This window comes from Haemaphysalis longicornis, unplaced genomic scaffold, assembly GCF_048455015.1.
Source record: "Haemaphysalis longicornis isolate Haplotype H1 unplaced genomic scaffold, Haemaphysalis longicornis Haplotype H1 scaffold_4, whole genome shotgun sequence".
Taxonomy (NCBI): domain Eukaryota; kingdom Metazoa; phylum Arthropoda; class Arachnida; order Ixodida; family Ixodidae; genus Haemaphysalis; species Haemaphysalis longicornis.
The window spans coordinates 117,853,436-117,880,175 of record NW_027526361.1 but is presented as its reverse complement, the minus strand read 5'-3'; the positions used below and the strand labels follow the sequence as shown (position 1 = coordinate 117,880,175).

The window sequence follows — 26,740 nt, the reverse complement described above, 5'->3', positions numbered from 1 at the left end:
TGTATAGGTTATTTTAGTGAAGTTTGTGATAAAAGGGGTGTGAGTGTGATTCTAAAGAGGCAATCTTGCGACTCAATCAAACTTTCATTTTGCCTTTATTACCCCTTGAAACTTCGCGCGCCGGCCCAAATCTCGAAGCAAGTAGCGCCACCTGGTAAGGTATTGCGTATGTTTGGTTTTCCTGGAACGAGTTCTGAGTCTTTACAGCGCACTGCCGTTTGAACAAATACTGTTGACGTAAGAAAAAACGAAATTAAACACTGGATGGCGCTGAAGGATTGCAACCGCGTTTCACTAAATTAGAAATAAATGGGGTACAGATGGGGCGGCGAGAGGGGGCAAGCAAATGCGCTCGTAGTACCTGAATCCAGAAGGATGTGACAGGCAATGGGCGGCCGTTAGGACGTAGCGCTCGTTGATAAGCGCTCCCCCGCACCAGAACTCACGTCCGCGACGACCCTCCAGGAATATGGCAGCCTGCGAAAGATGGGCGGTAGCAGGGATGCGCAGGCGGCGACAGTGAAGCAGCAGTCAACAGAAATACCGTGCAATCCCGCGACTTGGATAGCACCATTTGGCTGTTCTCACCTATCTTGCTGTGGTGTTGTGTTATGATGGTCAGTAATGTGGCAAGTAATTATTTGATTGAAAACAAAAACAAAAAAACCGTTTTGCAGTGTTCGGTCCCTGGTTTGGTACGTCTGTGCTTAATTGAAATTTGTCTCTACTGGATAGTTCTGAGAGGAAGTGCAGCGAAGTTCTGGTTCTAGGTTTGCCCATGCCGTTCTAACAACCTCGCCTTGATTCGCTTCGTTCCCTTTGTGAGCGTTTGAAGCCTCCCGGGGATAATAGAAACCCGTATTACAGATCCTTAATTTCATAAATTCTGAGGAGGAAGGTGGTATAGACACTCAGGTATTAGTCAAAACACTCTGGCATCAGGCGTGTTTCTGCGTGCGAAATTATGCCGCGCACGCGGTTTTTAGCATTTGCGTATTCGCAGCGGGAAATTTGAAACCGGGTTTTTTTCTCTGGACGCTCTCGTGCTACACCCGCAGTAATGAACACCTTGGAACGGTGACTTTATTATTTTGTTATCTCACAGTGGCTCATCATCGTCTCAACACGGGATTCCACATTCCCCAGAGATCCACGTCAGCTGGCTATCCACCTTATAAAGCGCATCAGAATTTGGCTATTGTCAACTGTGTGTGCGCGTGTGTGTGCGCGTATTGACGAGGTGCGTGGGCTTCGACAGCGCGACAGCATGCATTGATGCTTTCCCGCAAAGCATTTATGCTTGGAAAAGGAAGACATTTGCAGCGATTTCGTGACTTCCAAAATACGGCGCGGCCAGAATCCTCTCTAGCGGCCTTCGACGGCCGCGGCGACTGATTCATCGCCTCACCGGCTCTGCAAGAGTGTTTTCGTTCGTGTGTGTTTGACACTGGCGTCCGTTGGACCACCGCCTTGTGCGAACGCTACACGCGACCTGTGGAGAGTTTTTTGCTCGTTTGTACTTTTTTGGTGACGTGCGCATTGGGCCAAAAGGCTGTGGTCCGTTGAGACTTCTGGTTGTGCACAAGCGAGCCGAGTTAGTTCGCATCGCGGCCTCGACTGAGAGCGTTTCTCTGCCCGTTCGACTGCCATGCTGTAAGCACGCCAGGGCGCAACTCCCGTATTGTCGCTACTCTCTTCTGGCCATGCATTAAACAAATTGGCGGCACCTCCCCTGCAAGCCGCTCACCCACGCTACCAGGCACGGAATTCACGGTCTTCACGGCATCTGAGGTCGGTTGTGGGACGCCTTCGCCAATGTAACACTACATTAAAAAAAAACAGATTTGCAGTTTGGCTCCATATGAAACTGACTTTGTAGACTGCCAGACACTCTTATTTTGCGCGCGAATTTCTTCTGTGTAGTGCACTCTCTACTGTGGTCCATTGGCTACGGAGTTCAGCTGTTGTACACCTAGTGGCTGCGGGTTCGATTCCCAGGCATGGTATGCATTTGTTTCTTGTTTTCTTTATTCTTGCGGAGGTTAAAAACAAAGGCGCCGCGTGTGGAAAGCAAGGCGTACTTAAAACAACTCTAGAAAGTCTAAGCTGATCAGTTTAAATCTCCGCAACAGGCGTAACCCCTATCCCAGGCGGTGCTTCGGGGCGTGGAGCTTCGACTTACAACTTCTAACATTCGACATCTCGCTCACCATCCAGGGCCACTGTCCTGGCGCCGCCTCGTGTCCGCCCACTATTCTTGAGTCCCGACCGCCATGACCACAGCCTGGAAAGAAAAACAAACAACGACAATTGCTCTGCTCAAATAATAGGTGCCAGCGTTCTAAAAAAAATCTTCCTCTATTCGCAAATACCGCTGAAATATACATATACCGCTCGTACACCATGCGCTAGGTTTCTTCATGTTTCCTGCCCACTCCTAAAAACCAGTCACCATTTATGCCATGGAAGCCACCAAAAATTCCGGAATTTAATCGGGTCGTCACTAGAAGCGGCGCATAGGTGCAATGAGGAAGTTGCTCTTAATTTACAGTGGAAGGCATCTGGGGCGCTGGGAAACACCGAAGCGGGCCCTACAGCTTTCCCACGAATTTTATCGAAGTTATAGCTCATTTTCAATCGCAAAAGATCGCGGGCAATGCTTATTTTTTCTACTTACTTCACGGACTTTACTGACACTCGTTACCGCCTGGCCGCGCCGTCGGCGAACGCATCCTCCGCTATATATATATATATCTATATATATATATATATATATATATATATATATATATATATATATATATATATATATATATATATATATATATATATATATATATATATATAGGGTTTGGAAATGAGGGGCTCGTTAGGAAATACAGAAAGAAACGCCGGCAGTCTACAACACCAAAGAAGGCATAGGGGAGTGGTTAGACTATTTTTTTTACCGTTAGTGATGTTACATTATTTTTTTTATTATTATTATTAATTACGTGAGCAAGAAAGAAAGAAAAACACGCGCCCAGAGTGGGCGTGGGTTCGGTCCCCACTCTGGGCGCGTGTTTTTCTTTCTTTCTTGCTCACGTAATTAATAATAATAATAAAAAAAATAATGTAACATCACTAACGGTAAAAAAAATAGTCTAACCACTCCCCTGTGCCTTCTTTGGTGTTGTAGACTGCCGGCGTTTCTTTCTGTATATATATATATATATATATATATATATATATATATATATATATATATATATATATATATATATATATATAGAAATAAGAGTTCGCAGTCAAGAAGAAGACCTCGGAAAGCAAAGGGGAAGATATAGGTAATTGAAACAGATAAAGAATTTGGAAAGAAAGAAAGAAAGAAAGAAAGAATCGCACCAGACCGGTATTATGGAGGTCGTGGGTTCGGATCCCACCTGGCAGGCATTTTTTCTCCACTTTCTTTCTTTCCAAATTTATCTGTTTCAATGACCTACCGCATCCTCCCTTTTGCTTTCCGAGGTCTTCTTGACTGCCAATTCTTATTTCTGTGTTATTTTCAACGAGCCCCTCATTTCCTATTCTGATTTGCTACATGCATAGCGAGGGCCTCTGTTCTGGCAGTCTTGATGCCATATATATGTATATATATATATATATATATATATATATATATATATATATATATATATATGTGTGTGTGTGTGTGTGTGTGTATGTATGTATGTATTTCATACGATAGGAAGGACTAAAGGCAGTCCTCTTTACACATCAGTAGTAAACATTTTTAAGGTTTTCCTCGTGAGTGACTCTGGCTTACTTACCTTGTGTCGACATTTCGACGCACGGTAAATATCCCCACGTGGTTTATATTACTCTGCCGCCCTGCACCATAAGATGCGCCTCGGAGCAGAGGCATAGCAACGGGGCATCAAATGCGCCAATGTTTTTAAAAGGTGTGTTTCCAAGAAAAAAAATAACAGGAAGAAAGTGCGCCTTATGTTTGTTAAAATATTACGCACAAAATTGGCGAGATCGAATAAGCAAATATAAAATGTGGATATTGCCATATACAGAGCGTTTCCTTTGTCCGACCTTTCACAACCAAACGTGTCGTCAGTGCAAACGAGGCGAGTGCCAGGCACTTGGTATAACTGTCAGTTTTTCAGGTCGGTAGAGCGGACAAGTTCGCATTTTTTAACGGATAAATGCAGTAATACATATAGCAGGGAAAACTGTTGGCGTATGGAGCGCACTTATTCCTTTTTCGAAAAGCTGCATCCCTCGACCGTGCAGGCACTACGCATTTTGTCTTTAAAGGAAAAACAGCGCTAAAGCGGATAACATGTGCATGAATGGCAGGCTGGTCCCCCATTTTTCCATTCGCCCATCGCTCGTCCTTTGTGCTTGTTCTGTATATTTAACCTGAGATTTGTTTTCGGAGGTACACTTTTACTGGCTACCCAACTCACTACTATACTGCTAAACTACTATACTGCTATACTACTAAACAAAGAGCGTCCCCCAAAAACAGGTCCATTCTGTACTTCGCTCGCCAAACTGCCCTTTTACTTGTAATGGCATATGTTATAAGATTGCGCAATGTAGCGGACAGAACGATGATCCGGGGAAAAGGGCAACAACTGCATATTCATTGCGATGCACACTTCCGTGATAGCTACCTCAAAATGTATTCCAGTGATCAGAGCAATATTTCAATGAATGCGCGTTAAATAAAGATTACTTTTAACAAAATTGTGGCTTACACCCTGTAGAAGGTGACACCAACAAATTATTCTAAGTGCCAAATAATCAAATTTATTGGTAGCGTTTACGTGGCAGCTCTGGGTTTTTAATGCTACAGCACTGGTATTAAACGCTGGCATTTAACGCGCCAATACGCACGCCTAACTCAAGGTTTCGACGGTTAGCGTGATGGGCGATTTCGTAGCGAAGATTTCGATTTCAACAAAAAAGAAAATGGTAGAGAATATATACCACTGTCATATCCTCTGGTGGTGGCTTTACGTGGTCCCTAGAACAACAGAAGGTCTGCACCGGAAAGTAGCTGCTAAATCGTCACTACCTGATCTGTTTTCCTAATATCTCGCCCGCTGGTTTAGAGTTTGCTTGAAAATTTCAGCACTGTTATTGGGAAACGGCAGTACTGCATTCCCAATATCAAAGTAAACACAAAAAAATTCAAAATGCTCAGTTTGAATTTTTGTTCGCGTTTTGTTGTCGTCCTAAACTACCAAATGTTTCCTCTCTCTTAGCTCATAATTCAATTCATCGAACCGGTTCGGTAAGTGACTTAAGCGAACCGCAACTGAACCGGAATGAAATGAATTCGCCCGAACCCGAACCGTACCTGAACAGGTTGGTTGGTTTTTTTTTTTTTTTTTTTTTCTTGCGGTTCGGCACACTGGTACATATACCCTCATCCTGGCACGTTCTAATCCGGACACTGTGCGTGTAAAAATAAGGATTCGGTATAAAGCCTCCCCTGCTTACGCCTTGTTGGTGCGGGTGGTGGCAGTAGAGGTGGTGGCCTCGACAGCCCACCCGCAGGCCGTGGAGGCGGCGGTGGCATCACTGGCCCGGTTGGCGGTGGTCGTGCAAGAGGGGGTGGCCGGGGTGGCGGCCTCGGCGGCCGGGGCCTGGGCACCTGCCGGAAACAGCCAGCTGGCGATCACCCGCACTCCAGAACAAAAAACAGCAAAACAAAGCCGTATACACGCCTTTCAGCCGATACCTTGCAACAATTTTTCTATTATGCAAGTTCTCGTATGATTATACTCGTAATATTCTACTCCTATCCTCTGGTCGTCACTCTATTAAACACGATAACGCGTCGTATTTACGGCCGTCGGCATACACAAAGGGGGAATACCGATTAAAACTAGCACCATCATCATCATCATCATCATCATCAGCAGCAGCAGCAGCAGCAGCAGCAGCAGCAGCAGCAGCGTCCTCTGCATGACGAAGGCCTCTCCCATAGATCTCAAGCCACGTTTATTGTGTGCTAGCTGGCTCCTCTTTCGCCCTTGAATTTGCGTAGTTACTCCAATATAACCAGTTTTTAGACAACCCCTGTTGCGTTTGCGGTCTATTGGCAGACACTCCGTTAAACATATGGTCCACCTGTTGTCCATCATGCGCATGCGACGGTCTACCTGTTGTCCATCACCCCCCCCCCCCCCAACACCCCTCTGGAGAATTTCTACACACCCCCAAAATCGAAATTTTGGATAAACCCTTGACATGCCGTGTCCCACCCATGCCCAATTTATTCGCTTAATTTGAGCAATACGCCTTCCAATAACTAACATAACAAGGAAAAAATAGAAAAGCGCCGAGAAATGCCTCAGCGGTATGCATGTAGTACGTACGCTGCTGATGTGGTGGTTGACGACCACCGAGGTGGGCCTGGACGTGACCGTGGTGAGGATCACGGGGCTCGTCACCACCTGGACGGCAGTGAACTGATTGCCGCTGCCTCCCGGGGGCCTGGACTGCGCCCGGCGGGTGGTGGTGGGCGGCCGGTAGTGGGGCCTACGCGTGGTCGTCCCCGCGAACGGGTAGCCCGTGGACCAGGCGGCCGACGCGGTAGACTTGTTGGTGCCCTCGACCACGGCGACCGTGATGAAGTTCGACTCCGTGAAGGGCTCCTCCAGGGAGGCCGAAGGAGGCTGCGGCGTAGTTAAACTACCAGTAGGAAGGGGAGCGCTGGTGGTTGGGCTCGTGGTGGTCGCCGTTGGCCGCAAGCTTGACGACGCCATCGTGGTTGTGGTTGGGACTAGCTGCAGGAGTCGAAAAGAGGACGAGAGAATGGGAATAAGTATGGGGACGTTTGTAACGCATTTTTAAAGCGAAGCTTTATATGGGTTGGCGAAAGGAAATCCGGTGTTTCCACGTACGCATAAAAACTACGGCTTAACACCAGCCGCATGCGCGAAAAAAAAAACAGGTTATGTGACTAAGTCGCGTAAGGCGTGAACCATTGCGACGCTGCAGGATTTCGCCCTACGTGAGCTCTGAAGGACACGTCACCACACATTTGTACAAGTTTGAAATTGCTTATTTACATGCTTTGTCGTCGATTTGCCCTATGCTACTAGTAGTCATCCTCATGTGCATAGATGTTGTAGTGTCACCTATGAATATAACAGCTCGGTCACGAATCAAAAATTCATCCACATTTAAAAAAAAAACTGGCTCCTACCCCTGCCCTTTAAGCTCAATAAACGTTTTGCCATGCCATGCCATGCCATCCTTGGCCACTATCATTGAATGTATAGACATCGATTAAGCGCCATTGTACGCCATGCAGCAATGAACCGCCCCTGTACATCGACCTGATATCGGAGGGCAGAGTACGGCGATTCCTTTTTTTAGAAGCAAGAGACAACCCGCCGAAAGGCCAACGGAATGTGTGAAAATTACCTGGTAATCAGAAAGGAAGCGCCGTAAAGCTCTTTCAATGAAGTCATCACTACCGAGTTTGTCTCGGGTACTGACATGAAGTGAAAGTCAGTTCGGGAATGTAATCGCCGGAGTTTTATCTGTTTATGCTCGGAACGTAAACCGTTTATATTCAGTGTTACGAAGCTTAATCTGTAATAGATCATTCTGGAGAGGACAGGATTTTCAGGTGTCAACTTGTTCTCTCCCATCACTTAGCCATAGCAACCACTAAAGACAAGATCATCACCTGCGCCTCAATCAAGACCACATCTGTCTGGCCCGCGGAAGAATTTTCTGTGGCTCTCGCCATGACTCAAACACCCGCCACGATTCTAATTACGGACTGTCAAGCCGTCTGTCGCAGCTTTTAATCATGTTACGTGGCCTCAACTACGCGAAACCTCCTGGCTCAACACGCCCCCAACAGGAAGATCGACATTGTGTGGACCACGGGACACTCCTCACTAACGGGCAATAATTTTGCCCATAGACAAGCCTGCGAACTCTCCTTCCAGGCCTCTGAGAAAACACCAAGTCTCGTTCCCCTGCTCACATTTCAAGACATCACCCAACATTACCGCACATCAAGACAACATTTTCCCCTCCTCACCCGCAGCTTACTAAAACAGAAGAAGTAATACTCCGGAGGCTTCAAACAAACACCTTTCCTTACCCAACTTGGCTACATCGGATGTACCCCATCCAATACCCTGCCACATGTAAATTATGCTCTAACTCGTGTACCCTCATACACATGATCTCGGGGTGCGCACACAACCCAGCCCTCCCACTTTTACCCACTTCCCTTCCCCTCACTTAGCTGTGGGAGAACCTGACGACCAGCGCCGGCGTGGATGCACAACAACTTCTGGTGTCCAGGGCTGAGACAGTAAGGTCGTCCCATGGTCGCCTGGACTAAGGAACCACTCCCACATCACCGGGCTCACAATAAAGTTTTCCTCCTCCTCCTCCTCCTCACGGGACTGGAAGGAGGTTGTAGCAGTATTGCCGAAGACGACGAAGCATCACTCTGAGGGTGAGGAGCCTCGTGGCGCGTGTTCGGCCAGGCATAGCTGCCGCCGGCCCGTCAGCCCCTGTTTTCTGTCCTAAATATATGTGTTGCTCTGTGGCTCGGCGTTCTCATTGCCTCGTGCTGCCACAAGGTGAATCACTCGGACTGACCTCGGACTGCGGCAAGCGGGATCAAGAACGCCCTCCTTTTTTCGTTGACGCCTTCCTTCGTGGGTGCTGATCCGCAGATCTTGAAAGCCCACACTCTGTGGAGCGTCCGACGGAAAAGGAAGCCGGGAGCTTTGGTGCTTGGCTAGGGCAGTGGAGGTCCGAACTTTGAGACGTAGAAGGCACCACGGTTTAGCTAGTAGATTCCTCGTTCGCCGGCACTTGCACCGAAGTAACGGCAGTAGCAGCAGACTCCAGCTCGGCAGTAGCAGCAGACTCCAGCTCCGGAGTAGGTTGGACGTTGGGATCCCTAGCACACGCTCCAAGGATGAAAATGAAGTCTCGCATGCCACCTAAGGCCCCACAGAGGCAGCAGTTACGTCTCGTGCAGCATTGCTCGAGGAGCTAGTAACTGCAGACGTCGAAGGTGAGCCGCTGGCGTGGGCTACCGAAGTAGTCAGAAGTTAACCTGTCGCATCAAGAACCTTTGTGGCATCCATTCAATTCTCCTCGAAACTTGGTCCGAAAAACGCTGGCCTTGCCGGAGTTTATCCGCAAAAGTAGGAACACATTCGTCAGCCGAATGCCCGAACCGGGGGAACTCCCTACACCTGGACGTGCAGCACTGGCGGCTAATGTCGCAACCCAGTTTCAGCGCAAACACACACAGTACGCCGCCGACGAACTAATGGGGAATTATAGCCGATAGCCATTCCGTCCGCTAAATCCAGTACAACGTCACAGCTAAGTGTCGGCATATTCTCCATCCCAAGAACGCTGCACTCCTATTGGAGGAAGGGGGACGCTAAGAGTTGAAAGTGCTGACTGTTATTCCGATATAAACAAATTAAAAATTCTTTCCGCCCGGGATCGAACCAGGGACCTTGCGCGTGCGAGGCGCACGTGCTAAGCGCTACACCACGGAAACAGGTTTTTTTTTTAATTACACAAGAACTTTATGTACACATAAATATGCACGTTTTGCTGAAGGTTACACATGATTCGGGAGTAGCTATGACAGCGTATGTGTCGGTTACATGTTTTGGTAGTCAGATGACAATGAACGTAAATTCATGAAGAAAAACACGAAGAGCAAGAATTGACAACGGCAACACATGCTATACAGTAACAAAGGCTGGTAGAATTCTGTGGGACTTATAAGCCGGCGATAATCTCTCTTGTATATACACCTGAAAAGGGGATTGGTCAAATGAGGCATAGAAGCGCTGGCCCGTTGAGCGCTCGATTTTTTTTTTTCCATGGGCTCATAGGGGTGCTAGGAAAGGAAACCGCGCAAGTGCTTCAACAAGCGGTGGTCGCACCGCATCGAGACATATCTAGGGGTAAGATAGGCGTAGACCAGGTGGTGGTGCATCGGTGGAAACCAAAAGTTGACGTGGCAGATTGGAAGCTTCACCCCTTGAGGAACCGCAACATATCCATTTACGCAAGGTCGCTTTTGTGGAACATTGTGGCTTACCCCGCGAATCTGTATGCAGCGCGCGCTACGACCATCTATGCCGGGTCGATAGAGAGGCTACACCGGTGGTGGGCAGTGTTTGCCTAGCGGTCCTAACACGAGCTCATGCGACGCTCTAATCTGTTCTGGAGAGTGGTGGGTGGATGCATTGGATTGATAAACGCAAAACTCAAGATCGTAGTCCAGCGCTTCTTACATTTCCGCCAGCAAGCTGACCCGTTATTTAAAGCGGCCATCCAATGTGTAGGCTCCTTTCACTTGCGGCCGTCGCTTGCCACATCAGCCTCACATGAGTACGGCTTCCGCATCACGAGATTCTTCATGGAGATCGCGAGCGCGTAAACTTCACTGCAGATACTATTCTTGTGGGGGCACCTGCTTGCCGTCAAGCACTGAAGCACTGAACTCTACTGGAACTTGGTAGCACAGACCCTGCCACCCCAACCTTACTGTCAGCCATTTGTCCCTCAGGGGAGAGACGATGTACTCAAACGCGCTAGGCACTAGTCCATCCCAGTCGGCACCGAAGATTTTTTTTCGCTTCCACGCAGCAGTGTTGCCATTCATGGCGCGTCAGCAGGAGCGGGGCTTCTTGCACCACTGGGGTGCGGGAAAGCGGTAGACTGTAGAACAAGTTTTCCTTGCCAGCAACACGGCAGTCTTTTTCTGGGATGAAATCCAAGCATGCTTCAGAACCACGTCGAACGTCACCTGGCAGAGCTTCAAGCTCCTGTGCGTGGCAACGAACCACCCCCTTGTCCGTGACTGCGTAATCGCCATAGGCCCACACTCCCTCTGGAAAGCGAGGGTAGACACAAGGGAGAGCACCCTCCACCCACAGCCCGCATGGCGTCAATCTGCGCGGAAAGTGGAATGGCCCGTCAGTGCACTGGGCATATCTGAATCCGACATGGAACTGCAAAGAACGCTCGCCCGTAGCAGTCATGCAGTGAAGCGCTATAAGAAAAACGAAGAGGGGCGCAGACACCACGGAAACGGGGATGGAAGGGGGATTCTAGAGTTGAAAGTGCTGATTGTTATCCTGAAATGAAGGGGAAAAAAAACTATTTCCGCCCGGGATCGAACAGGGGACCTTGCGCATGTGAGGCGCACGTGATAAGCTACTTACTTTTTTTTTTTATTGCCTGCTTGTGACATGATACAATCGACAGACACAACGCTTGGTGGATGGATGTGAAACAGCAGCCTCTCTTATGCTGCGTCAAGAACTAAAATTTTTTCGATGATGCGAGGCTATCTAATGTTGTGATCCACTCAGGTGGGTCTACTTGCGCTCGGTAAACTTCCATGATGTACGTTATACATTCAATAAACTATTCCCTGACGGGTCTAGCATCGGCATCAGCATGCCTGACCGCCATACGAACTCTCCACAAACTATGTAGAGATAGGAGCATGATCATGTCATAGGGCACTCCCCCTTCGTTTTCCGTTGGAAGGTGCCGTAAGGCGAAAGTGGCAGGTCCTTTTTCAATTTCCTCTGCAGGATGTCCCAATGAAATACTGCGTCCCAGCAATCCCGGAAGATGTGTTCAACCGTTTCTACTTTTTTACACAAGCGACAGTTTACGGACCCGTAGACAAATAACCCCTTTTCTTCCAACCAAGGATTCACAGGAAGAGTGCCACTATGCAACTGGAAAAAGAACGTTTTGCAGAATGATCTAAATGGCATTTTCTTAATTCTTTTAAGAATATCTTTACCTTTTCCCGTTGGGTACAGCGACCGGTATATTGGCACGGGCAGGCATACATCAACAAGGTCTTTGTACAGCTATTTCCGCGTGACAACACTCAGGTATTCTGTCGAAAACCGCACTTTGAGTAGTCTGACGGCACGCACAACTTCACTCAAAATCCCTCTCACAGACACTGGTCTTGCATCACTAGTTGACACAACAAACTCAGGGAGAGTGTGCGATAGCCTTGTCTGAATAACATGGCGCAAAAAAGGATCGCTTTCATCACGAAAGAACATGAACCGTGCGACCACTTGTCGCAGAAACAAATGTACAAGGCCCAAACCCCCTGCCTTCGCTGAACGAAAAAGGTTCGTGCGACTCGTTCTTTCCCAAGTTGACCGCCACAAAAACACCGCGAACACTCGGTGTAACTTCTGAACTATAGTTCTTGACATACACAGGGCTTGTAGAACATACATTACCTTCGCAACAAGAAACACGTTACATACGGTCGATCGTGCAAACATAGACAAGTCCCGTCCACCCCCCTTGAGCGTTTTCTCTCGTGTAGCCTCAATTTGCTCCTTCCAGTACTCGTCTGGGTCTCTGTAGCACTCAAGTGGCACGCCTAAATACTTAACTGGACACACACTCCACTGCACGTTTGCAAGTGTGGACGGCGTGGTTTCCCAATCCCCGTGCCAGAAACCTGAACATTTTTTTCCAATTAATTGTGCTCCCAGTCGCTTCGCAAACCAAGGAGGCTTCTTTTACAGTCTCCTTCACGCTATCTGTGTCCTCGCAAAAACACGGCAATGTCATCCGCGTACGACAGTACTTTCACTTCACTTGACTGAAGCCTGATCCCGTGTACAGCACTATTTTCCAGTATTTTCAAACAAAAGGGTTCGAGATAAATCGCTAATAGCAACGGACTCAAAGGGCGCCCTTGCCGTACCGATGACACAACGGGGAAGCTCTGACTCACGTTTTTGTTTATCACTAGGTTTGCTGTGCACTGCTTGTGTGCCACCGTCACGCCTTCTAAAATGACCGACCCCAGGTTCGATGGCGCAAAATGCTGAACAACACTTCGTGCCCCACCCTATCGAAAGCCTTTTCGAGGTCAATTTGTAACATTGCCACTTTACCACCTAGTGCATCAATCATCTCTAGTATAGTTCGTGCCACATGAATGTTTGTGTAAATTGTCCTTCCTTTAATCCCACATGTTTGGTGCGGCCCCACTATTTCTTTTATGACTAATTGTAACCTGCTTGCCAGAATTTTCATTAATATCTTGTAATCGACATTGGTAAGGCTAATCGGTCGGTAACACTCGACTTGCAGACTTCTTCTCTGTATCGTCGCTTTTGGGAATTAAGACGATCTGACTTCTTTGAAAGGACGGCGACATTTTTTTACGCTCGTACGCTCTCGTAAACACCGCGTGCAATATCACCGCTAAATCTTTCTTGAACGTTTTGTAAAAAGCGGCGCTGATGCCGTCCGGCCCGGGCGACTTGCCCTTTCCCAGTTCATCGATTGCCTTTTCTATTTCGCTAACACTTATCGGTTCCTCTAGTCTCGCCTTGACCTCTTCATCTAACTTTGGCATAAGAGACAAAAATTTACATTCATAGTCGTCTTTCAACCAACTTTGATGACTAAAAAGACCTCGATAGTGCTGAACAAATTCGTGTTCTATCAGGTCGCTGTCATCAGTAACTTCGTTTCCGCATCGTATCCTAGTGATTTCGTTCCGTTTCGCATACCTTTTTTTTTTCCCTAACGCTCGCTTCGCCGGTGTCTCATTTGACCGTAACCGTTCCGCGCGTGCGCGTATCACTGCCCGCCTGTATCTTTCGATGTCGATAACCTCGAGGGCATTTTTCCCTTCTTTGATTTCTTTACTAAATATTCCAGGCGCTGCGCATTCCTGGCTTAGCAAAAACTTCAATTTCGTCTGCAGCTCTTCCTCTTTTTTCCTTTCATTGTACCGTGGTACACTCACACGCTCTATTGCTTTCATTTTCACGTCATTCTTAAACTGCTCCCACAGAACAATGATATCATCACCTTTTCCGATAAACTCGTGCACCAGATCATTTACTATGTTTACAAACTTCTCGTTTTCGAGTAGCTTTGCGATAAGCTTCCAGATTCCAAAACCACTACACCACGGAAACGGGGATGGAAGGGAGACGCCAAGAGCTGAAGGTGCTGATTGTTATCCGAAAATGAAGGAAAAAAACTACAAACTGTTTCCGCCCGGGATCGAACCGGGGACCTTGCGCGTGTGAGGCGCACGTGATAACCGCTACACCACGGAAACGGGGATGTAAAGGAAACGCCAAAAGCTGAAGGTGCTGATTGTTATACCGAAATGAAGGAAAAAAATTAAAAACTGTTTCCGCCCGGGATCGAACCGGGGACCTTGCGCGTGTGAGGCGCACGTGATAACCGCTACACCACGGAAACGGGGATGTAAGGGACACGCCAAGAGCTGAAGGTGCTGATTGTTATACCGAAATGAAGGAAAAAAATTAAAAACTGTTTCCGCCCGGGATCGAACCGGGGACCTTGCGCGTGTGAGGCGCACGTGATAACCGCTACACCACGGAAACGGGGAAGTGAGGGAAGCGCCAAGAGCTGAAGGTGCTGATTGTTATACCGAAATGAAGGAAAAAAAATTAAAAACTGTTTCCGCCCGGGATCGAACCGGGGACCTTGCGCGTGTGAGGCGCACGTGATAACCGCTACACCACGGAAACGGGGATGTAAGGGAAACGCCAAGAGCTGAAGGTGCTGATTTTTATCGCGAAATGAAGGGAAAAAATTAAAAACTGTTTCCGCCCGGGATCGAACAGGGGACCTTGCGCGTGTGAGGTGCACGTGATAACCGCTACACAACGGAAACGGGGATGTAAAGGAAACGCCAAGAGCTGAAGGTGCTGATTGTTATACCGAAATGAAGGAAAAAAATTAAAAGCTGTTTCCGCTCGAGATCGAACCGAGGACCTTGCGCGTGTGAGGCGCACGTGATAACCGCTACACCACGGAAACGGGGATGTAAGGGAAACGCCAAGAGCTGAAGGTGCTGATTTTTATCGCGAAATGAAGGGAAAAAATTAAAAACTGTTTCCGCCCGGGATCGAACCGGGGACCTTGCGCGTGTGAGGCGCACGCGACAACCGCTACACCACGAAAACGGGGATGTAAGGGAGACGCCAAGAGCTGAAGGTGCTGATTTTTATCGCGAAATGAAGGGAAAAAATTAAAAACTGTTTCCGCCCGGGATCGAACCGGGGACCTTGCGCGTGTGAGGCGCACGTGATAACCGCTACACCACGGAAACGGGGATGTAAGGGAAACGCCAAGAGCTGAAGGTGCTGATTGTTATACCGAAATGAAGGAAAAAAATTAAAAGCTGTTTCCGCTCGAGATCGAACCGGCGACCTTGCGCGTGTGAGGCGCACGTGATAACCGCTACACCACGGAAACGGGGATGTAAGGGAAACGCCAAGAGCTGAAGGTGCTGATTTTTATCGCGAAATGAAGGGAAAAAATTAAAAACTGTTTCCGCCCGGGACCGAACCGGGGACCTTGCGCGTGTGAGGCGCACGTGATAACCGCTACACCACGGAAACGGGGATGTAAGGGAGACGCCAAGAGCTGAAGGTGCTGATTTTTATCGCGAAATGAAGGGAAAAAATTAAAAACTGTTTCCGCCCGGGATCGAACCGGGGACCTTGCGCGTGTAAGGCGCACGTGATAACCGCTACACCACGGAAACGGGGATGTAAGGGAGACGCCAAGAGCTGAAGGTGCTGATTTTTATCGCGATATGAAGGAAAAAAAATTAAAAACTGTTTCCGCTCGGGATCGAACCGGGGACCTTGCGCGTGTGAGGCGCACGTGATAACCGCTACACCACGGAAACGGGGATGTAAGGGAAACGCCAAGAGCTGAAGGTGCTGATTGTTATACCGAAATGAAGGAAAAAAAATTAAAAACTGTTTCCGCTCGAGATGGAACCGGGGACCTTGCGCGTGTGAGGCGCACGTGATGACCGCTACACCACGGAAACGGGGATGTAAGGGAAACGCCAAGAGCTGAAGGTGCTGATTTTTATCGCGAAATGAAGGGAAAAAATTAAAAACTGTTTCCGCTCAAGATCGAACCGGGGACCTTTCGCGTGTGAAGCGCACGTGATAACCGCTACACCACGGAAACGGGGATGTAAGGGAAACGCCAAAAGCTGAAGGTGCTGATTTTTATCGCGAAATGAAGGGAAAAAATTAAAAACTGTTTCCGCTCAAGATCAAACCGGGGACCTTGCGCGTGTGAGGCGCACGTGATAACCGCTACACCACGGAAACGGGGATGTAAGGGAAACGCCAAGAGCTGAAGGTGCTGATTGTTATACCGAAATGAAGGAAAAAAATTAAAAGCTGTTTCCGCTCGAGATCGAACCGGGGACCTTGCGCGCGTGAGGCGCACGTGATAACCGCACGTGATAACCGCTACACCACGGAAACGGGGAAGTGAGGGAAGCGCCAAGAGCTGAAGGTGCTGATTGTTATACCGAAATGAAGGAAAAAAAATTAAAAACTGTTTCCGCTCGAGATCGAACCGGGGACCTTGCGCGTGTTAAGCGCACGTGATAACCGCTACACCACGGAAACGGGGATGTAAGGGAAACGCCAAGAGCTGAAGGTGCTGATTGTTATACCGAAATGAAGGAAAAAAATTAAAAACCTGTTTCCGCCCGGGATCGAACCGGGGACCTTGCGCGTGTGAGGCGCACGTGATAACCGCTACACCACGGAAACGGGGATGTAAGGGAAACGCCAAGAGCTGAAGGTGCTGATTGTTATACCGAAATGAAGGAAAAAAATTAAAAACTGTTTCCGCTCGAGATGGAACCGGGGACCTTGCGCGTGTGAGGCGCACGTGATGACCGCTACACCACGGAAACGGGGATGTAAGGGAAACGCCAAGAGCTGAAGGTGCTGATTTTTATCGCGAAATGAAGGGAAAAAATTAAAAACTGTTTCCGCTCAAGATCGAACCGGGGACCTTTCGCGTGTGAAGCGCACGTGATAACCGCTACACCACGGAAACGGGGATGTAAGGGAAACGCCAAAAGCTGAAGGTGCTGATTTTTATCGCGAAATGAAGGGAAAAAATTAAAAACTGTTTCCGCTCAAGATCAAACCGGGGACCTTGCGCGTGTGAGGCGCACGTGATAACCGCTACACCACGGAAACGGGGATGTAAGGGAAACGCCAAGAGCTGAAGGTGCTGATTGTTATACCGAAATGAAGGAAAAAAATTAAAAGCTGTTTCCGCTCGAGATCGAACCGGGGACCTTGCGCGCGTGAGGCGCACGTGATAACCGCACGTGATAACCGCTACACCACGGAAACGGGGAAGTGAGGGAAGCGCCAAGAGCTGAAGGTGCTGATTGTTATACCGAAATGAAGGAAAAAAAATTAAAAACTGTTTCCGCTCGAGATCGAACCGGGGACCTTGCGCGTGTTAAGCGCACGTGATAACCGCTACACCACGGAAACGGGGATGTAAGGGAAACGCCAAGAGCTGAAGGTGCTGATTGTTATACCGAAATGAAGGAAAAAAATTAAAAACCTGTTTCCGCCCGGGATCGAACCGGGGACCTTGCGCGTGTGAGGCGCACGTGATAACCGCTACACCACGGAAACGGGGATGTAAGGGAAACGCCAAGAGCTGAAGGTGCTGATTGTTATACCGAAATGAAGGAAAAAAATTAAAAACTGTTTCCGCTCGAGATGGAACCGGGGACCTTGCGCGTGTGAGGCGCACGTGATAACCGCTACACCACTGAACTGAAGGTGCTGATTTTTATCGCGAAATGAAGGGAAAAAATTAAAAACTGTTTCCGCCCGGGATCGAACCGGGGACATTGCGCGTGTGAGGCGCACGTGACAACCGCTACACCACGGAAACGGGGATGTAAGGGAAACGCCAAGAGCTGAAGGTGCTGATTTTTATCGCGAAATGAAGGGAAAAAATTAAAAACTGTTTCCGCTCAAGATCAAACCGGGGACCTTGCGCGTGTGAGGCGCACGTGATAACCGCTACACCACGGAAACGGGGATGTAAGGGAAACGCCAAGAGCTGAAGGTGCTGATTTTTATCGCGAAATGAAGGGAAAAAATTAAAAACTGTTTCCGCCCGGGATCGAACCGGGGACTTTGCGCGTGTGAGGCGCACGTGATAACCGCTACACCACGGAAACGGGGATGTAAGGGAAACGCCAAGAGCTGAAGGTGCTGATTGTTATACCGAAATGAAGGAAAAAAATTAAAAACTGTTTCCGCCCGGGATCGAACCGGGGACCTTGCGCGTGTGAGGCGCACGTGATAACCGCTACACCACGGAAACGGGGATGTAAGGGACACGCCAAGAGCTGAAGGTGCTGATTGTTATACCGAAATGAAGGAAAAAAATTAAAAACTGTTTCCGCCCGGGATCGAACCGGGGACCTTGCGCGTGTGAGGCGCACGTGATAACCGCTACACCACGGAAACGGGGAAGTGAGGGAAGCGCCAAGAGCTGAAGGTGCTGATTGTTATACCGAAATGAAGGGAAAAAAATTAAAAACTGTTTCCGCTCGAGATCGAACCGGGGACCTTGCGCGTGTGAGGCGCACGTGATAACCGCTACACCACGGAAACGGGGATGTAAGGGAAACGCCAAGAGCTGAAGGTGCTGATTTTTATCGCGAAATGAAGGGAAAAAATTAAAAACTGTTTCCGCCCGGGATCGAACAGGGGACCTTGCGCGTGTGAGGCGCACGTGATAACCGCTACACCACGGAAACGAGGATGTAAGGGAGACGCCAAGAGCTGAAGGTGCTGATTTTTATCGCGAAATGAAGGGAAAAAATTAAAAACTGTTTCCGCCCGGGATCGAACCGGGGACCTTGCGCGTGTGAGGCGCACGTGATAACCGCTACACCACGGAAACGGGGAAGTGAGGGAAGCGCCAAGAGCTGAAGGTGCTGATTGTTATACCGAAATGAAGGAAAAAAAATTAAAAACTGTTTCCGCTCGAAATCGAACCGGGGACCTTGCGCGTGTGAGGCGCACGTGATAACCGCTACTCCACGGAAACGGGGATGTAAGGGAAACGCCAAGAGCTGAAGGTGCTGATTTTTATCGCGAAATGAAGGGAAAAAATTAAAAACTGTTTCCGCCCGGGATCGAACCGGGGACCTTGCGCGTGTGAGGCGCACGTGATAACCGCTACACAACGGAAACGGGGATGTAAAGTAAACGCCAAGAGCTGAAGGTGCTGATTGTTATACCGAAATGAAGGAAAAAAATGAAAAGCTGTTTCCGCTCGAGATCGAACCGAGGACCTTGCGCGTGTGAGGCGCACGTGATAACCGCTACACCACGGAAACGGGGATGTAAGGGAAACGCCAAGAGCTGAAGGTGCTGATTTTTATCGCGAAATGAAGGGAAAAAATTAAAAACTATTTCCGCCCGGGATCGAACCGGGGACCTTGCGCGTGTGAGGCGCACGCGATAACCACTACACCACGAAAACGGGGATGTAAGGGAGACGCCAAGAGCTGAAGGTGCTGATTTTTATCGCGAAATGAAGGGAAAAAATTAAAAACTGTTTCCGCCCGGGATCGAACCGGGGACCCGGCGCGTGTGAGGCGCACGTGATAACCGCTACACCACGGAAACGGGGATGTAAGGGAAACGCCAAGAGCTGAAGGTGCTGATTGTTATACCGAAATGAAGGAAAAAAATTAAAAACTGTTTCCGCCCCGAATCGAACCGGGGACCTTGCGCGTGTGAGGCGCACGTGATAACCGCTACACCACGGAAACGGGGATGTAAGGGACACGCCAAGAGCTGAAGGTGCTGATTGTTATACCGAAATGAAGGAAAAAAATTAAAAACTGTTTCCGCCCGGGATCGAACCGGGGACCTTGCTCGTGTGAGGCGCACGTGATAACCGCTACACCACGGAAACGGGGAAGTGAGGGAAGCGCCAAGAGCTGAAGGTGCTGATTGTTATACCGAAATGAAGGAAAAAAATTAAAAACCGTTTCCGCTCGAGATCGAACCGGGGACCTTGCGCGTGTGAGGCGCACGTGATAACCGCTACACCACGGAAACGGGGATGTAAGGGAAACGCCAAGAGCTGAAGGTGCTGATTATTATCGCCAAATGAAGGGAAAAAATTAAAAACTGTTTCCGCCCGGGATCGAACAGGGGACCTTGCGCGTGTGAGGCGCACGTGATAACCGCTACACAACGGAAACGGGGATGTAAAGGAAACGCCAAGAGCTGACGGTGCTGATTGTTATACCGAAATGAAGGAAAAAAATTAAAAGCTGTTTCCGCTCGAGATCGAACCGAGGACCTTGCGCGTGTGAGGCGCACGTGATAACCGCTACACCACGGAAACGGGGATGTAAGGGAAACGCCAAGAGCTGAAGGTGCTGATTTTTATCGCGAAATGAAGGGAAAAAATTAAAAACTGTTTCCGCCCGGGATCGAACCGGGGACCTTGCGCGTGTGAGGCGCACGCGATAACCGCTACACCACGAAAACGGGGATTTAAGGGAGACGCCAAGAGCTGAAGGTGCTGATTTTTATCGCGAAATGAAGGGAAAAAATTAAAAACTGTTTCCGCCCGGGATCGAACCGGGGACCTTGCGCGTGTGAGGCGCACGTGATAACCGCTACACCACGGAAACGGGGATGTAAGGGAAACGCCAAGAGCTGAAGGTGCTGATTGTTATACCGAAATGAAGGAAAAAAATTAAAAGCTGTTTCCGCTCGAGATCGAACCGGCGACCTTGCGCGTGTGAGGCGCACGTGATAACCGCTACACCACGGAAACGGGGATGTAAGGGAAACGCCAAGAGCTGAAGGTGCTGATTTTTATCGCGAAATGAAGGGAAAAAATTAAAAACTGTTTCCGCCCGGGACCGAACCGGGGACCTTGCGCGTGTGAGGCGCACGTGATAACCGCTACACCACGGAAACGGGGATGTAAGGGAGACGCCAAGAGCTGAAGGTGCTGATTTTTATCGCGAAATGAAGGGAAAAAATTAAAAACTGTTTCCGCCCGGGATCGAACCGGGGACCTTGCGCGTGTAAGGCGCACGTGATAACCGCTACACCACGGAAACGGGGATGTAAGGGAGACGCCAAGAGCTGAAGGTGCTGATTTTTATCGCGAAATGAAGGAAAAAAAATTAAAAACTGTTTCCGCTCGGGATCGAACCGGGGACCTTGCGCGTGTGAGGCGCACGTGATAACCGCTACACCACGGAAACGGGGATGTAAGGGAAACGCCAAGAGCTGAAGGTGCTGATTGTTATACCGAAATGAAGGAAAAAAAATTAAAAACTGTTTCCGCTCGAGATGGAACCGGGGACCTTGCGCGTGTGAGGCGCACGTGATGACCGCTACACCACGGAAACGGGGATGTAAGGGAAACGCCAAGAGCTGAAGGTGCTGATTTTTATCGCGAAATGAAGGGAAAAAATTAAAAACTGTTTCCGCTCAAGATCGAACCGGGGACCTTTCGCGTGTGAAGCGCACGTGATAACCGCTACACCACGGAAACGGGGATGTAAGGGAAACGCCAAAAGCTGAAGGTGCTGATTTTTATCGCGAAATGAAGGGAAAAAATTAAAAACTGTTTCCGCTCAAGATCAAACCGGGGACCTTGCGCGTGTGAGGCGCACGTGATAACCGCTACACCACGGAAACGGGGATGTAAGGGAAACGCCAAGAGCTTCAGGTGCTGATTGTTATACCGAAATGAAGGAAAAAAATTAAAAGCTGTTTCCGCTCGAGATCGAACCGGGGACCTTGCGCGCGTGAGGCGCACGTGATAACCGCTACACCACGGAAACGGGGAAGTGAGGGAAGCGCCAAGAGCTGAAGGTGCTGATTGTTATACCGAAATGAAGGAAAAAAAATTAAAAACTGTTTCCGCTCGAGATCGAACCGGGGACCTTGCGCGTGTTAAGCGCACGTGATAACCGCTACACCACGGAAACGGGGATGTAAGGGAAACGCCAAGAGCTGAAGGTGCTGATTGTTATACCGAAATGAAGGAAAAAAATTAAAAACCTGTTTCCGCCCGGGATCGAACCGGGGACCTTGCGCGTGTGAGGCGCACGTGATAACCGCTACACCACGGAAACGGGGATGTAAGGGAAACGCCAAGAGCTGAAGGTGCTGATTGTTATACCGAAATGAAGGAAAAAAATTAAAAACTGTTTCCGCTCGAGATGGAACCGGGGACCTTGCGCGTGTGAGGCGCACGTGATAACCGCTACACCACGGAACTGAAGGTGCTGATTTTTATCGCGAAATGAAGGGAAAAAATTAAAAACTGTTTCCGCTCAAGATCGAACCGGGGACCTTTCGCGTGTGAAGCGCACGTGATAACCGCTACACCACGGAAACGGGGATGTAAGGGAAACGCCAAAAGCTGAAGGTGCTGATTTTTATCGCGAAATGAAAGGAAAAAATTAAAAACTGTTTCCGCTCAAGATCAAACCGGGGACCTTGCGCGTGTGAGGCGCACGTGATAACCGCTACACCACGGAAACGGGGATGTAAGGGAAACGCCAAGAGCTGAAGGTGCTGATTGTTATACCGAAATGAAGGAAAAAATTAAAAACCTGTTTCCGCCCGGGATCGAACCGGGGACCTTGCGCGTGTGAAGCGCACGTGATAACCGCTACACCACGGAAACGGGGATGTAAAGGAAACGCCAAGAGCTGAAGGTGCTGATTTTTATCGCGAAATGAAGGGAAAAAATTAAAAACTGTTTCCGCTCAAGATCAAACCGGGGACCTTGCGCGTGTGAGGCGCACGTGATAACCGCTACACCACGGAAACGGGGATGTAAGGAAAACGCCAAGAGCTGAAGGTGCTGATTGTTATACCGAAATGAAGGAAAAAAATTAAAAACCTGTTTCCGCCCGGGATCGAATCGGGGACCTTGCGCGTGTGAGGCGCACGTGATAAACGCTACACCACGGAAACGGGGATGTAAGGGAAACGCCAAGAGCTGAAGGTGCTGATTGTTATACCGAAATGAAGGAAAAAAATTAAAAACCTGTTTCCGCCCGGGATCGAACCGGGGACCTTGCGCGTGTGAAGCGCACGTGATAACCGCTACACCACGGAAACGGGGATGTAAGCGAAACGCCAAGAGCTGAAGGTGCTGATTGTTATACCGAAATGAAGGAAACAAAATTAAAAACTGTTTCCGCTCGAGATCGAACCGGGGACCTTGCGCGTGTGAAGCGCACGTGATAACCGCTACACCACGGAAACGGGGATGTAAGGGAAACGCCAAGAGCTGAAGGTGCTGATTTTTATCGCGAAATGAAGGGAAAAAATTAAAAACTGTTTCCGCTCAACATCAAACCGGGGACCTTGCGCGTGTGAGGCGCACGTGATAACCGCTACACCACGGAAACGGGGATGTAAGGGAAACGCCAAGAGCTGAAGGTGCTGATTGTTATACCGAAATGAAGGAAACAAAATTAAAAACTGTTTCCGCTCAAGATCAAACCGGGGACCTTGCGCGTGTGAGGCGCACGTGATAACCGCTACACCACGGAAACGGGGATGTAAGGGAAACGCCAAGAGCTGAAGGTGCTGATTGTTATACCGAAATGAAGGAAAAAAATTAAAAACCTGTTTCCGCCCGGGATCGAACCGGGGACCTTGCGCGTGTGAAGCGCACGTGATAACCGCTACACCACGGAAACGGGGATGTAAGGCAAACGCCAAGAGCTGAAGGTGCTGATTTTTATCGCGAAATGAAGGGAAAAAATTAATAACTGTTTCCGCTCAAGATCAAACCGGGGACCTTGCGCGTGTGAGGCGCACGTGATAACCGCTACACCACGGAAACGGGAATGTAAGGGAAACGCCAAGAGCTGAAGGTGCTGATTGTTATACCGAAATGAAGGAAACAAAATTAAAAACTGTTTCCGCTCGAGATCGAACCGGGGACCTTGCGCGTGTGAAGCGCACGTGATAACCGCTACACCACGGAAACGGGGATGTAAGGGAAACGCCAAGAGCTGAAGGTGCTGATTTTTATCGCGAAATGAAGGGAAGAAATTAAAAACTGTTTCCGCTCAAGATCAAACCGGGGACCTTGCGCGTGTGAGGCGCACGTGATAACCGCTACACCACGGAAACGGGGATGTAAGGGAAACGCCAAGAGCTGAAGGTGCTGATTGTTATACCGAAATGAAGGAAACAAAATTAAAAACTGTTTCCGCTCGAGATCGAACCGGGGACCTTGCGCGTGTGAAGCGCACGTGATAACCGCTACACCACGGAAACGGGGATGTAAGGGAAACGCCAAGAGCTGAAGGTGCTCATTGTTATACCGAAATGAAGGAAACAAAATTAAAAACTGTTTCCGCTCGAGATCGAACCGGGGACCTTGCGCGTGTGAAGCGCACGTGATAACCGCTACACCACGGAAACGGGGATGTAAGGGAAACGCCAAGAGCTGAAGGTGCTGATTGTTATACCGAAATGAAGGAAAAAAATTAAAAACCTGTTTCCGCCCGGGATCGAACCGGGGACCTTGCGCGTGTGATGCGCACGTGATAACCGCTACACCACGGAAACGGGGATGTAAGGGAAACGCCAAGAGCTGAAGGTGCTCATTGTTATACCGAAATGAAGGAAACAAAATTAAAAACTGTTTCCGCTCAAGATCAAACCGGGGACCTTGCGCGTGTGAGGCGCACGTGATAACCGCTACACCACGGAAACGGGAATGTAAGGGAAACGCCAAGAGCTGAAGGTGCTGATTGTTATACCGAAATGAAGGAAACAAAATTAAAAACTGTTTCCGCTCGAGATCGAACCGGGGACCTTGCGCGTGTGAAGCGCACGTGATAACCGCTACACCACGGAAACGGGGATGTAAGGAAAACGCCAAGAGCTGAAGGTGCTGATTTTTATCGCGAAATGAAGGGAAAAAATTAAAAACTGTTTCCGCTCAAGATCAAACCGGGGACCTTGCGCGTGTGAGGCGCACGTGATAACCGCTACACCACGGAAACGGGAATGTAAGGGAAACGCCAAGAGCTGAAGGTGCTGATTGTTATACCGAAATGAAGGAAACAAAATTAAAAACTGTTTCCGCTCGAGATCGAACCGGGGACCTTGCGCGTGTGAAGCGCACGTGATAACCGCTACACCACGGAAACGGGGATGTAAGGGAAACGCCAAGAGCTGAAGGTGCTGATTGTTATACCGAAATGAAGGAAAAAAATTAAAAACCTGTTTCCGCCCGGGATCGAATCGGGGACCTTGCGCGTGTGAGGCGCACGTGATAAACGCTACACCACGGAAACGGGGATGTAAGGGAAACGCCAAGAGCTGAAGGTGCTGATTGTTATACCGAAATGAAGGAAAAAAATTAAAAACCTGTTTCCGCCCGGGATCGAACCGGGGACCTTGCGCGTGTGAAGCGCACGTGATAACCGCTACACCACGGAAACGGGGATGTAAGCGAAACGCCAAGAGCTGAAGGTGCTGATTGTTATACCGAAATGAAGGAAACAAAATTAAAAACTGTTTCCGCTCGAGATCGAACCGGGGACCTTGCGCGTGTGAAGCGCACGTGATAACCGCTACACCACGGAAACGGGGATGTAAGGGAAACGCCAAGAGCTGAAGGTGCTGATTTTTATCGCGAAATGAAGGGAAAAAATTAAAAACTGTTTCCGCTCAACATCAAACCGGGGACCTTGCGCGTGTGAGGCGCACGTGATAACCGCTACACCACGGAAACGGGGATGTAAGGGAAACGCCAAGAGCTGAAGGTGCTGATTGTTATACCGAAATGAAGGAAACAAAATTAAAAACTGTTTCCGCTCAAGATCAAACCGGGGACCTTGCGCGTGTGAGGCGCACGTGATAACCGCTACACCACGGAAACGGGGATGTAAGGGAAACGCCAAGAGCTGAAGGTGCTGATTGTTATACCGAAATGAAGGAAAAAAATTAAAAACCTGTTTCCGCCCGGGATCGAACCGGGGACCTTGCGCGTGTGAAGCGCACGTGATAACCGCTACACCACGGAAACGGGGATGTAAGGCAAACGCCAAGAGCTGAAGGTGCTGATTTTTATCGCGAAATGAAGGGAAAAAATTAATAACTGTTTCCGCTCAAGATCAAACCGGGGACCTTGCGCGTGTGAGGCGCACGTGATAACCGCTACACCACGGAAACGGGAATGTAAGGGAAACGCCAAGAGCTGAAGGTGCTGATTGTTATACCGAAATGAAGGAAACAAAATTAAAAACTGTTTCCGCTCGAGATCGAACCGGGGACCTTGCGCGTGTGAAGCGCACGTGATAACCGCTACACCACGGAAACGGGGATGTAAGGGAAACGCCAAGAGCTGAAGGTGCTGATTTTTATCGCGAAATGAAGGGAAGAAATTAAAAACTGTTTCCGCTCAAGATCAAACCGGGGACCTTGCGCGTGTGAGGCGCACGTGATAACCGCTACACCACGGAAACGGGGATGTAAGGGAAACGCCAAGAGCTGAAGGTGCTGATTGTTATACCGAAATGAAGGAAACAAAATTAAAAACTGTTTCCGCTCGAGATCGAACCGGGGACCTTGCGCGTGTGAAGCGCACGTGATAACCGCTACACCACGGAAACGGGGATGTAAGGGAAACGCCAAGAGCTGAAGGTGCTCATTGTTATACCGAAATGAAGGAAACAAAATTAAAAACTGTTTCCGCTCGAGATCGAACCGGGGACCTTGCGCGTGTGAAGCGCACGTGATAACCGCTACACCACGGAAACGGGGATGTAAGGGAAACGCCAAGAGCT

General features: G+C 49.0%; 1 protein-coding gene and 63 non-coding genes across 64 annotated transcripts in view; all 64 read right to left on the bottom strand.

Moving 5' to 3' along the window:
• Nucleotides 1-26,740, bottom strand: part of LOC144179962 (uncharacterized) — a 153,840-nt gene that overhangs the window by 9,440 nt on the left and 117,660 nt on the right. Inside the window, exons 4-7 of the mRNA XM_077708377.1 lie at nt 6,381-6,791; nt 5,500-5,653; nt 2,211-2,284; nt 362-477 (exon numbers count right to left, since the gene is read on the bottom strand). Of these exons, the coding sequence (XP_077564503.1) occupies nt 362-477; nt 2,211-2,284; nt 5,500-5,653; nt 6,381-6,791 (755 nt within the window). The remainder of the gene's footprint in view (nt 1-361; nt 478-2,210; nt 2,285-5,499; nt 5,654-6,380; nt 6,792-26,740) is intronic.
• On the bottom strand, nt 9,490-9,562 carry Trnaa-cgc (transfer RNA alanine (anticodon CGC)). The gene has a single exon. It is a non-coding gene; the product is annotated as a tRNA-Ala (tRNA).
• Nucleotides 14,080-14,152, bottom strand: Trnav-cac (transfer RNA valine (anticodon CAC)). The gene has a single exon. It is a non-coding gene; the product is annotated as a tRNA-Val (tRNA).
• On the bottom strand, nt 14,226-14,298 carry Trnav-cac (transfer RNA valine (anticodon CAC)). Its single transcript has one exon. It is a non-coding gene; the product is annotated as a tRNA-Val (tRNA).
• On the bottom strand, nt 14,372-14,444 carry Trnav-cac (transfer RNA valine (anticodon CAC)). The gene has a single exon. It is a non-coding gene; the product is annotated as a tRNA-Val (tRNA).
• Nucleotides 14,519-14,591, bottom strand: Trnav-cac (transfer RNA valine (anticodon CAC)). Its single transcript has one exon. It is a non-coding gene; the product is annotated as a tRNA-Val (tRNA).
• On the bottom strand, nt 14,665-14,737 carry Trnav-cac (transfer RNA valine (anticodon CAC)). Its single transcript has one exon. It is a non-coding gene; the product is annotated as a tRNA-Val (tRNA).
• Trnav-cac (transfer RNA valine (anticodon CAC)) lies at nt 14,811-14,883 on the bottom strand. The gene has a single exon. It is a non-coding gene; the product is annotated as a tRNA-Val (tRNA).
• On the bottom strand, nt 14,957-15,029 carry Trnav-cac (transfer RNA valine (anticodon CAC)). Its single transcript has one exon. It is a non-coding gene; the product is annotated as a tRNA-Val (tRNA).
• On the bottom strand, nt 15,103-15,175 carry Trnav-cac (transfer RNA valine (anticodon CAC)). The gene has a single exon. It is a non-coding gene; the product is annotated as a tRNA-Val (tRNA).
• Trnav-cac (transfer RNA valine (anticodon CAC)) lies at nt 15,249-15,321 on the bottom strand. Its single transcript has one exon. It is a non-coding gene; the product is annotated as a tRNA-Val (tRNA).
• Nucleotides 15,395-15,467, bottom strand: Trnav-cac (transfer RNA valine (anticodon CAC)). The gene has a single exon. It is a non-coding gene; the product is annotated as a tRNA-Val (tRNA).
• Trnav-uac (transfer RNA valine (anticodon UAC)) lies at nt 15,541-15,613 on the bottom strand. Its single transcript has one exon. It is a non-coding gene; the product is annotated as a tRNA-Val (tRNA).
• Trnav-cac (transfer RNA valine (anticodon CAC)) lies at nt 15,688-15,760 on the bottom strand. The gene has a single exon. It is a non-coding gene; the product is annotated as a tRNA-Val (tRNA).
• Trnav-cac (transfer RNA valine (anticodon CAC)) lies at nt 15,835-15,907 on the bottom strand. The gene has a single exon. It is a non-coding gene; the product is annotated as a tRNA-Val (tRNA).
• Nucleotides 16,433-16,505, bottom strand: Trnav-aac (transfer RNA valine (anticodon AAC)). Its single transcript has one exon. It is a non-coding gene; the product is annotated as a tRNA-Val (tRNA).
• On the bottom strand, nt 16,580-16,652 carry Trnav-cac (transfer RNA valine (anticodon CAC)). Its single transcript has one exon. It is a non-coding gene; the product is annotated as a tRNA-Val (tRNA).
• Nucleotides 16,726-16,798, bottom strand: Trnav-cac (transfer RNA valine (anticodon CAC)). The gene has a single exon. It is a non-coding gene; the product is annotated as a tRNA-Val (tRNA).
• Trnav-aac (transfer RNA valine (anticodon AAC)) lies at nt 17,324-17,396 on the bottom strand. Its single transcript has one exon. It is a non-coding gene; the product is annotated as a tRNA-Val (tRNA).
• Trnav-cac (transfer RNA valine (anticodon CAC)) lies at nt 17,471-17,543 on the bottom strand. The gene has a single exon. It is a non-coding gene; the product is annotated as a tRNA-Val (tRNA).
• Nucleotides 17,736-17,808, bottom strand: Trnav-cac (transfer RNA valine (anticodon CAC)). Its single transcript has one exon. It is a non-coding gene; the product is annotated as a tRNA-Val (tRNA).
• Nucleotides 18,028-18,100, bottom strand: Trnav-cac (transfer RNA valine (anticodon CAC)). Its single transcript has one exon. It is a non-coding gene; the product is annotated as a tRNA-Val (tRNA).
• Trnav-cac (transfer RNA valine (anticodon CAC)) lies at nt 18,174-18,246 on the bottom strand. The gene has a single exon. It is a non-coding gene; the product is annotated as a tRNA-Val (tRNA).
• On the bottom strand, nt 18,320-18,392 carry Trnav-cac (transfer RNA valine (anticodon CAC)). Its single transcript has one exon. It is a non-coding gene; the product is annotated as a tRNA-Val (tRNA).
• Trnav-cac (transfer RNA valine (anticodon CAC)) lies at nt 18,467-18,539 on the bottom strand. The gene has a single exon. It is a non-coding gene; the product is annotated as a tRNA-Val (tRNA).
• Trnav-cac (transfer RNA valine (anticodon CAC)) lies at nt 18,613-18,685 on the bottom strand. The gene has a single exon. It is a non-coding gene; the product is annotated as a tRNA-Val (tRNA).
• Nucleotides 18,759-18,831, bottom strand: Trnav-cac (transfer RNA valine (anticodon CAC)). The gene has a single exon. It is a non-coding gene; the product is annotated as a tRNA-Val (tRNA).
• Trnav-cac (transfer RNA valine (anticodon CAC)) lies at nt 19,052-19,124 on the bottom strand. The gene has a single exon. It is a non-coding gene; the product is annotated as a tRNA-Val (tRNA).
• On the bottom strand, nt 19,198-19,270 carry Trnav-cac (transfer RNA valine (anticodon CAC)). The gene has a single exon. It is a non-coding gene; the product is annotated as a tRNA-Val (tRNA).
• On the bottom strand, nt 19,344-19,416 carry Trnav-cac (transfer RNA valine (anticodon CAC)). The gene has a single exon. It is a non-coding gene; the product is annotated as a tRNA-Val (tRNA).
• On the bottom strand, nt 19,490-19,562 carry Trnav-cac (transfer RNA valine (anticodon CAC)). The gene has a single exon. It is a non-coding gene; the product is annotated as a tRNA-Val (tRNA).
• Nucleotides 19,636-19,708, bottom strand: Trnav-cac (transfer RNA valine (anticodon CAC)). Its single transcript has one exon. It is a non-coding gene; the product is annotated as a tRNA-Val (tRNA).
• Trnav-cac (transfer RNA valine (anticodon CAC)) lies at nt 19,782-19,854 on the bottom strand. Its single transcript has one exon. It is a non-coding gene; the product is annotated as a tRNA-Val (tRNA).
• Trnav-cac (transfer RNA valine (anticodon CAC)) lies at nt 19,928-20,000 on the bottom strand. Its single transcript has one exon. It is a non-coding gene; the product is annotated as a tRNA-Val (tRNA).
• On the bottom strand, nt 20,074-20,146 carry Trnav-cac (transfer RNA valine (anticodon CAC)). Its single transcript has one exon. It is a non-coding gene; the product is annotated as a tRNA-Val (tRNA).
• Nucleotides 20,220-20,292, bottom strand: Trnav-cac (transfer RNA valine (anticodon CAC)). Its single transcript has one exon. It is a non-coding gene; the product is annotated as a tRNA-Val (tRNA).
• Nucleotides 20,366-20,438, bottom strand: Trnav-cac (transfer RNA valine (anticodon CAC)). The gene has a single exon. It is a non-coding gene; the product is annotated as a tRNA-Val (tRNA).
• Trnav-cac (transfer RNA valine (anticodon CAC)) lies at nt 20,512-20,584 on the bottom strand. Its single transcript has one exon. It is a non-coding gene; the product is annotated as a tRNA-Val (tRNA).
• Trnav-cac (transfer RNA valine (anticodon CAC)) lies at nt 20,658-20,730 on the bottom strand. The gene has a single exon. It is a non-coding gene; the product is annotated as a tRNA-Val (tRNA).
• Trnav-cac (transfer RNA valine (anticodon CAC)) lies at nt 20,804-20,876 on the bottom strand. The gene has a single exon. It is a non-coding gene; the product is annotated as a tRNA-Val (tRNA).
• On the bottom strand, nt 20,950-21,022 carry Trnav-uac (transfer RNA valine (anticodon UAC)). The gene has a single exon. It is a non-coding gene; the product is annotated as a tRNA-Val (tRNA).
• On the bottom strand, nt 21,097-21,169 carry Trnav-cac (transfer RNA valine (anticodon CAC)). The gene has a single exon. It is a non-coding gene; the product is annotated as a tRNA-Val (tRNA).
• Nucleotides 21,244-21,316, bottom strand: Trnav-cac (transfer RNA valine (anticodon CAC)). The gene has a single exon. It is a non-coding gene; the product is annotated as a tRNA-Val (tRNA).
• On the bottom strand, nt 21,682-21,754 carry Trnav-cac (transfer RNA valine (anticodon CAC)). Its single transcript has one exon. It is a non-coding gene; the product is annotated as a tRNA-Val (tRNA).
• Trnav-aac (transfer RNA valine (anticodon AAC)) lies at nt 21,829-21,901 on the bottom strand. The gene has a single exon. It is a non-coding gene; the product is annotated as a tRNA-Val (tRNA).
• Trnav-cac (transfer RNA valine (anticodon CAC)) lies at nt 21,976-22,048 on the bottom strand. The gene has a single exon. It is a non-coding gene; the product is annotated as a tRNA-Val (tRNA).
• Nucleotides 22,533-22,605, bottom strand: Trnav-cac (transfer RNA valine (anticodon CAC)). The gene has a single exon. It is a non-coding gene; the product is annotated as a tRNA-Val (tRNA).
• Trnav-cac (transfer RNA valine (anticodon CAC)) lies at nt 22,826-22,898 on the bottom strand. Its single transcript has one exon. It is a non-coding gene; the product is annotated as a tRNA-Val (tRNA).
• Nucleotides 22,973-23,045, bottom strand: Trnav-cac (transfer RNA valine (anticodon CAC)). The gene has a single exon. It is a non-coding gene; the product is annotated as a tRNA-Val (tRNA).
• Trnav-cac (transfer RNA valine (anticodon CAC)) lies at nt 23,120-23,192 on the bottom strand. Its single transcript has one exon. It is a non-coding gene; the product is annotated as a tRNA-Val (tRNA).
• Trnav-cac (transfer RNA valine (anticodon CAC)) lies at nt 23,560-23,632 on the bottom strand. The gene has a single exon. It is a non-coding gene; the product is annotated as a tRNA-Val (tRNA).
• Trnav-cac (transfer RNA valine (anticodon CAC)) lies at nt 23,853-23,925 on the bottom strand. Its single transcript has one exon. It is a non-coding gene; the product is annotated as a tRNA-Val (tRNA).
• Nucleotides 24,146-24,218, bottom strand: Trnav-cac (transfer RNA valine (anticodon CAC)). The gene has a single exon. It is a non-coding gene; the product is annotated as a tRNA-Val (tRNA).
• Trnav-cac (transfer RNA valine (anticodon CAC)) lies at nt 24,293-24,365 on the bottom strand. Its single transcript has one exon. It is a non-coding gene; the product is annotated as a tRNA-Val (tRNA).
• Nucleotides 24,440-24,512, bottom strand: Trnav-cac (transfer RNA valine (anticodon CAC)). Its single transcript has one exon. It is a non-coding gene; the product is annotated as a tRNA-Val (tRNA).
• Nucleotides 24,734-24,806, bottom strand: Trnav-cac (transfer RNA valine (anticodon CAC)). The gene has a single exon. It is a non-coding gene; the product is annotated as a tRNA-Val (tRNA).
• Nucleotides 25,027-25,099, bottom strand: Trnav-cac (transfer RNA valine (anticodon CAC)). Its single transcript has one exon. It is a non-coding gene; the product is annotated as a tRNA-Val (tRNA).
• Nucleotides 25,174-25,246, bottom strand: Trnav-cac (transfer RNA valine (anticodon CAC)). Its single transcript has one exon. It is a non-coding gene; the product is annotated as a tRNA-Val (tRNA).
• Nucleotides 25,321-25,393, bottom strand: Trnav-cac (transfer RNA valine (anticodon CAC)). The gene has a single exon. It is a non-coding gene; the product is annotated as a tRNA-Val (tRNA).
• Trnav-cac (transfer RNA valine (anticodon CAC)) lies at nt 25,468-25,540 on the bottom strand. The gene has a single exon. It is a non-coding gene; the product is annotated as a tRNA-Val (tRNA).
• On the bottom strand, nt 25,908-25,980 carry Trnav-cac (transfer RNA valine (anticodon CAC)). Its single transcript has one exon. It is a non-coding gene; the product is annotated as a tRNA-Val (tRNA).
• Nucleotides 26,201-26,273, bottom strand: Trnav-cac (transfer RNA valine (anticodon CAC)). The gene has a single exon. It is a non-coding gene; the product is annotated as a tRNA-Val (tRNA).
• On the bottom strand, nt 26,494-26,566 carry Trnav-cac (transfer RNA valine (anticodon CAC)). Its single transcript has one exon. It is a non-coding gene; the product is annotated as a tRNA-Val (tRNA).
• On the bottom strand, nt 26,641-26,713 carry Trnav-cac (transfer RNA valine (anticodon CAC)). Its single transcript has one exon. It is a non-coding gene; the product is annotated as a tRNA-Val (tRNA).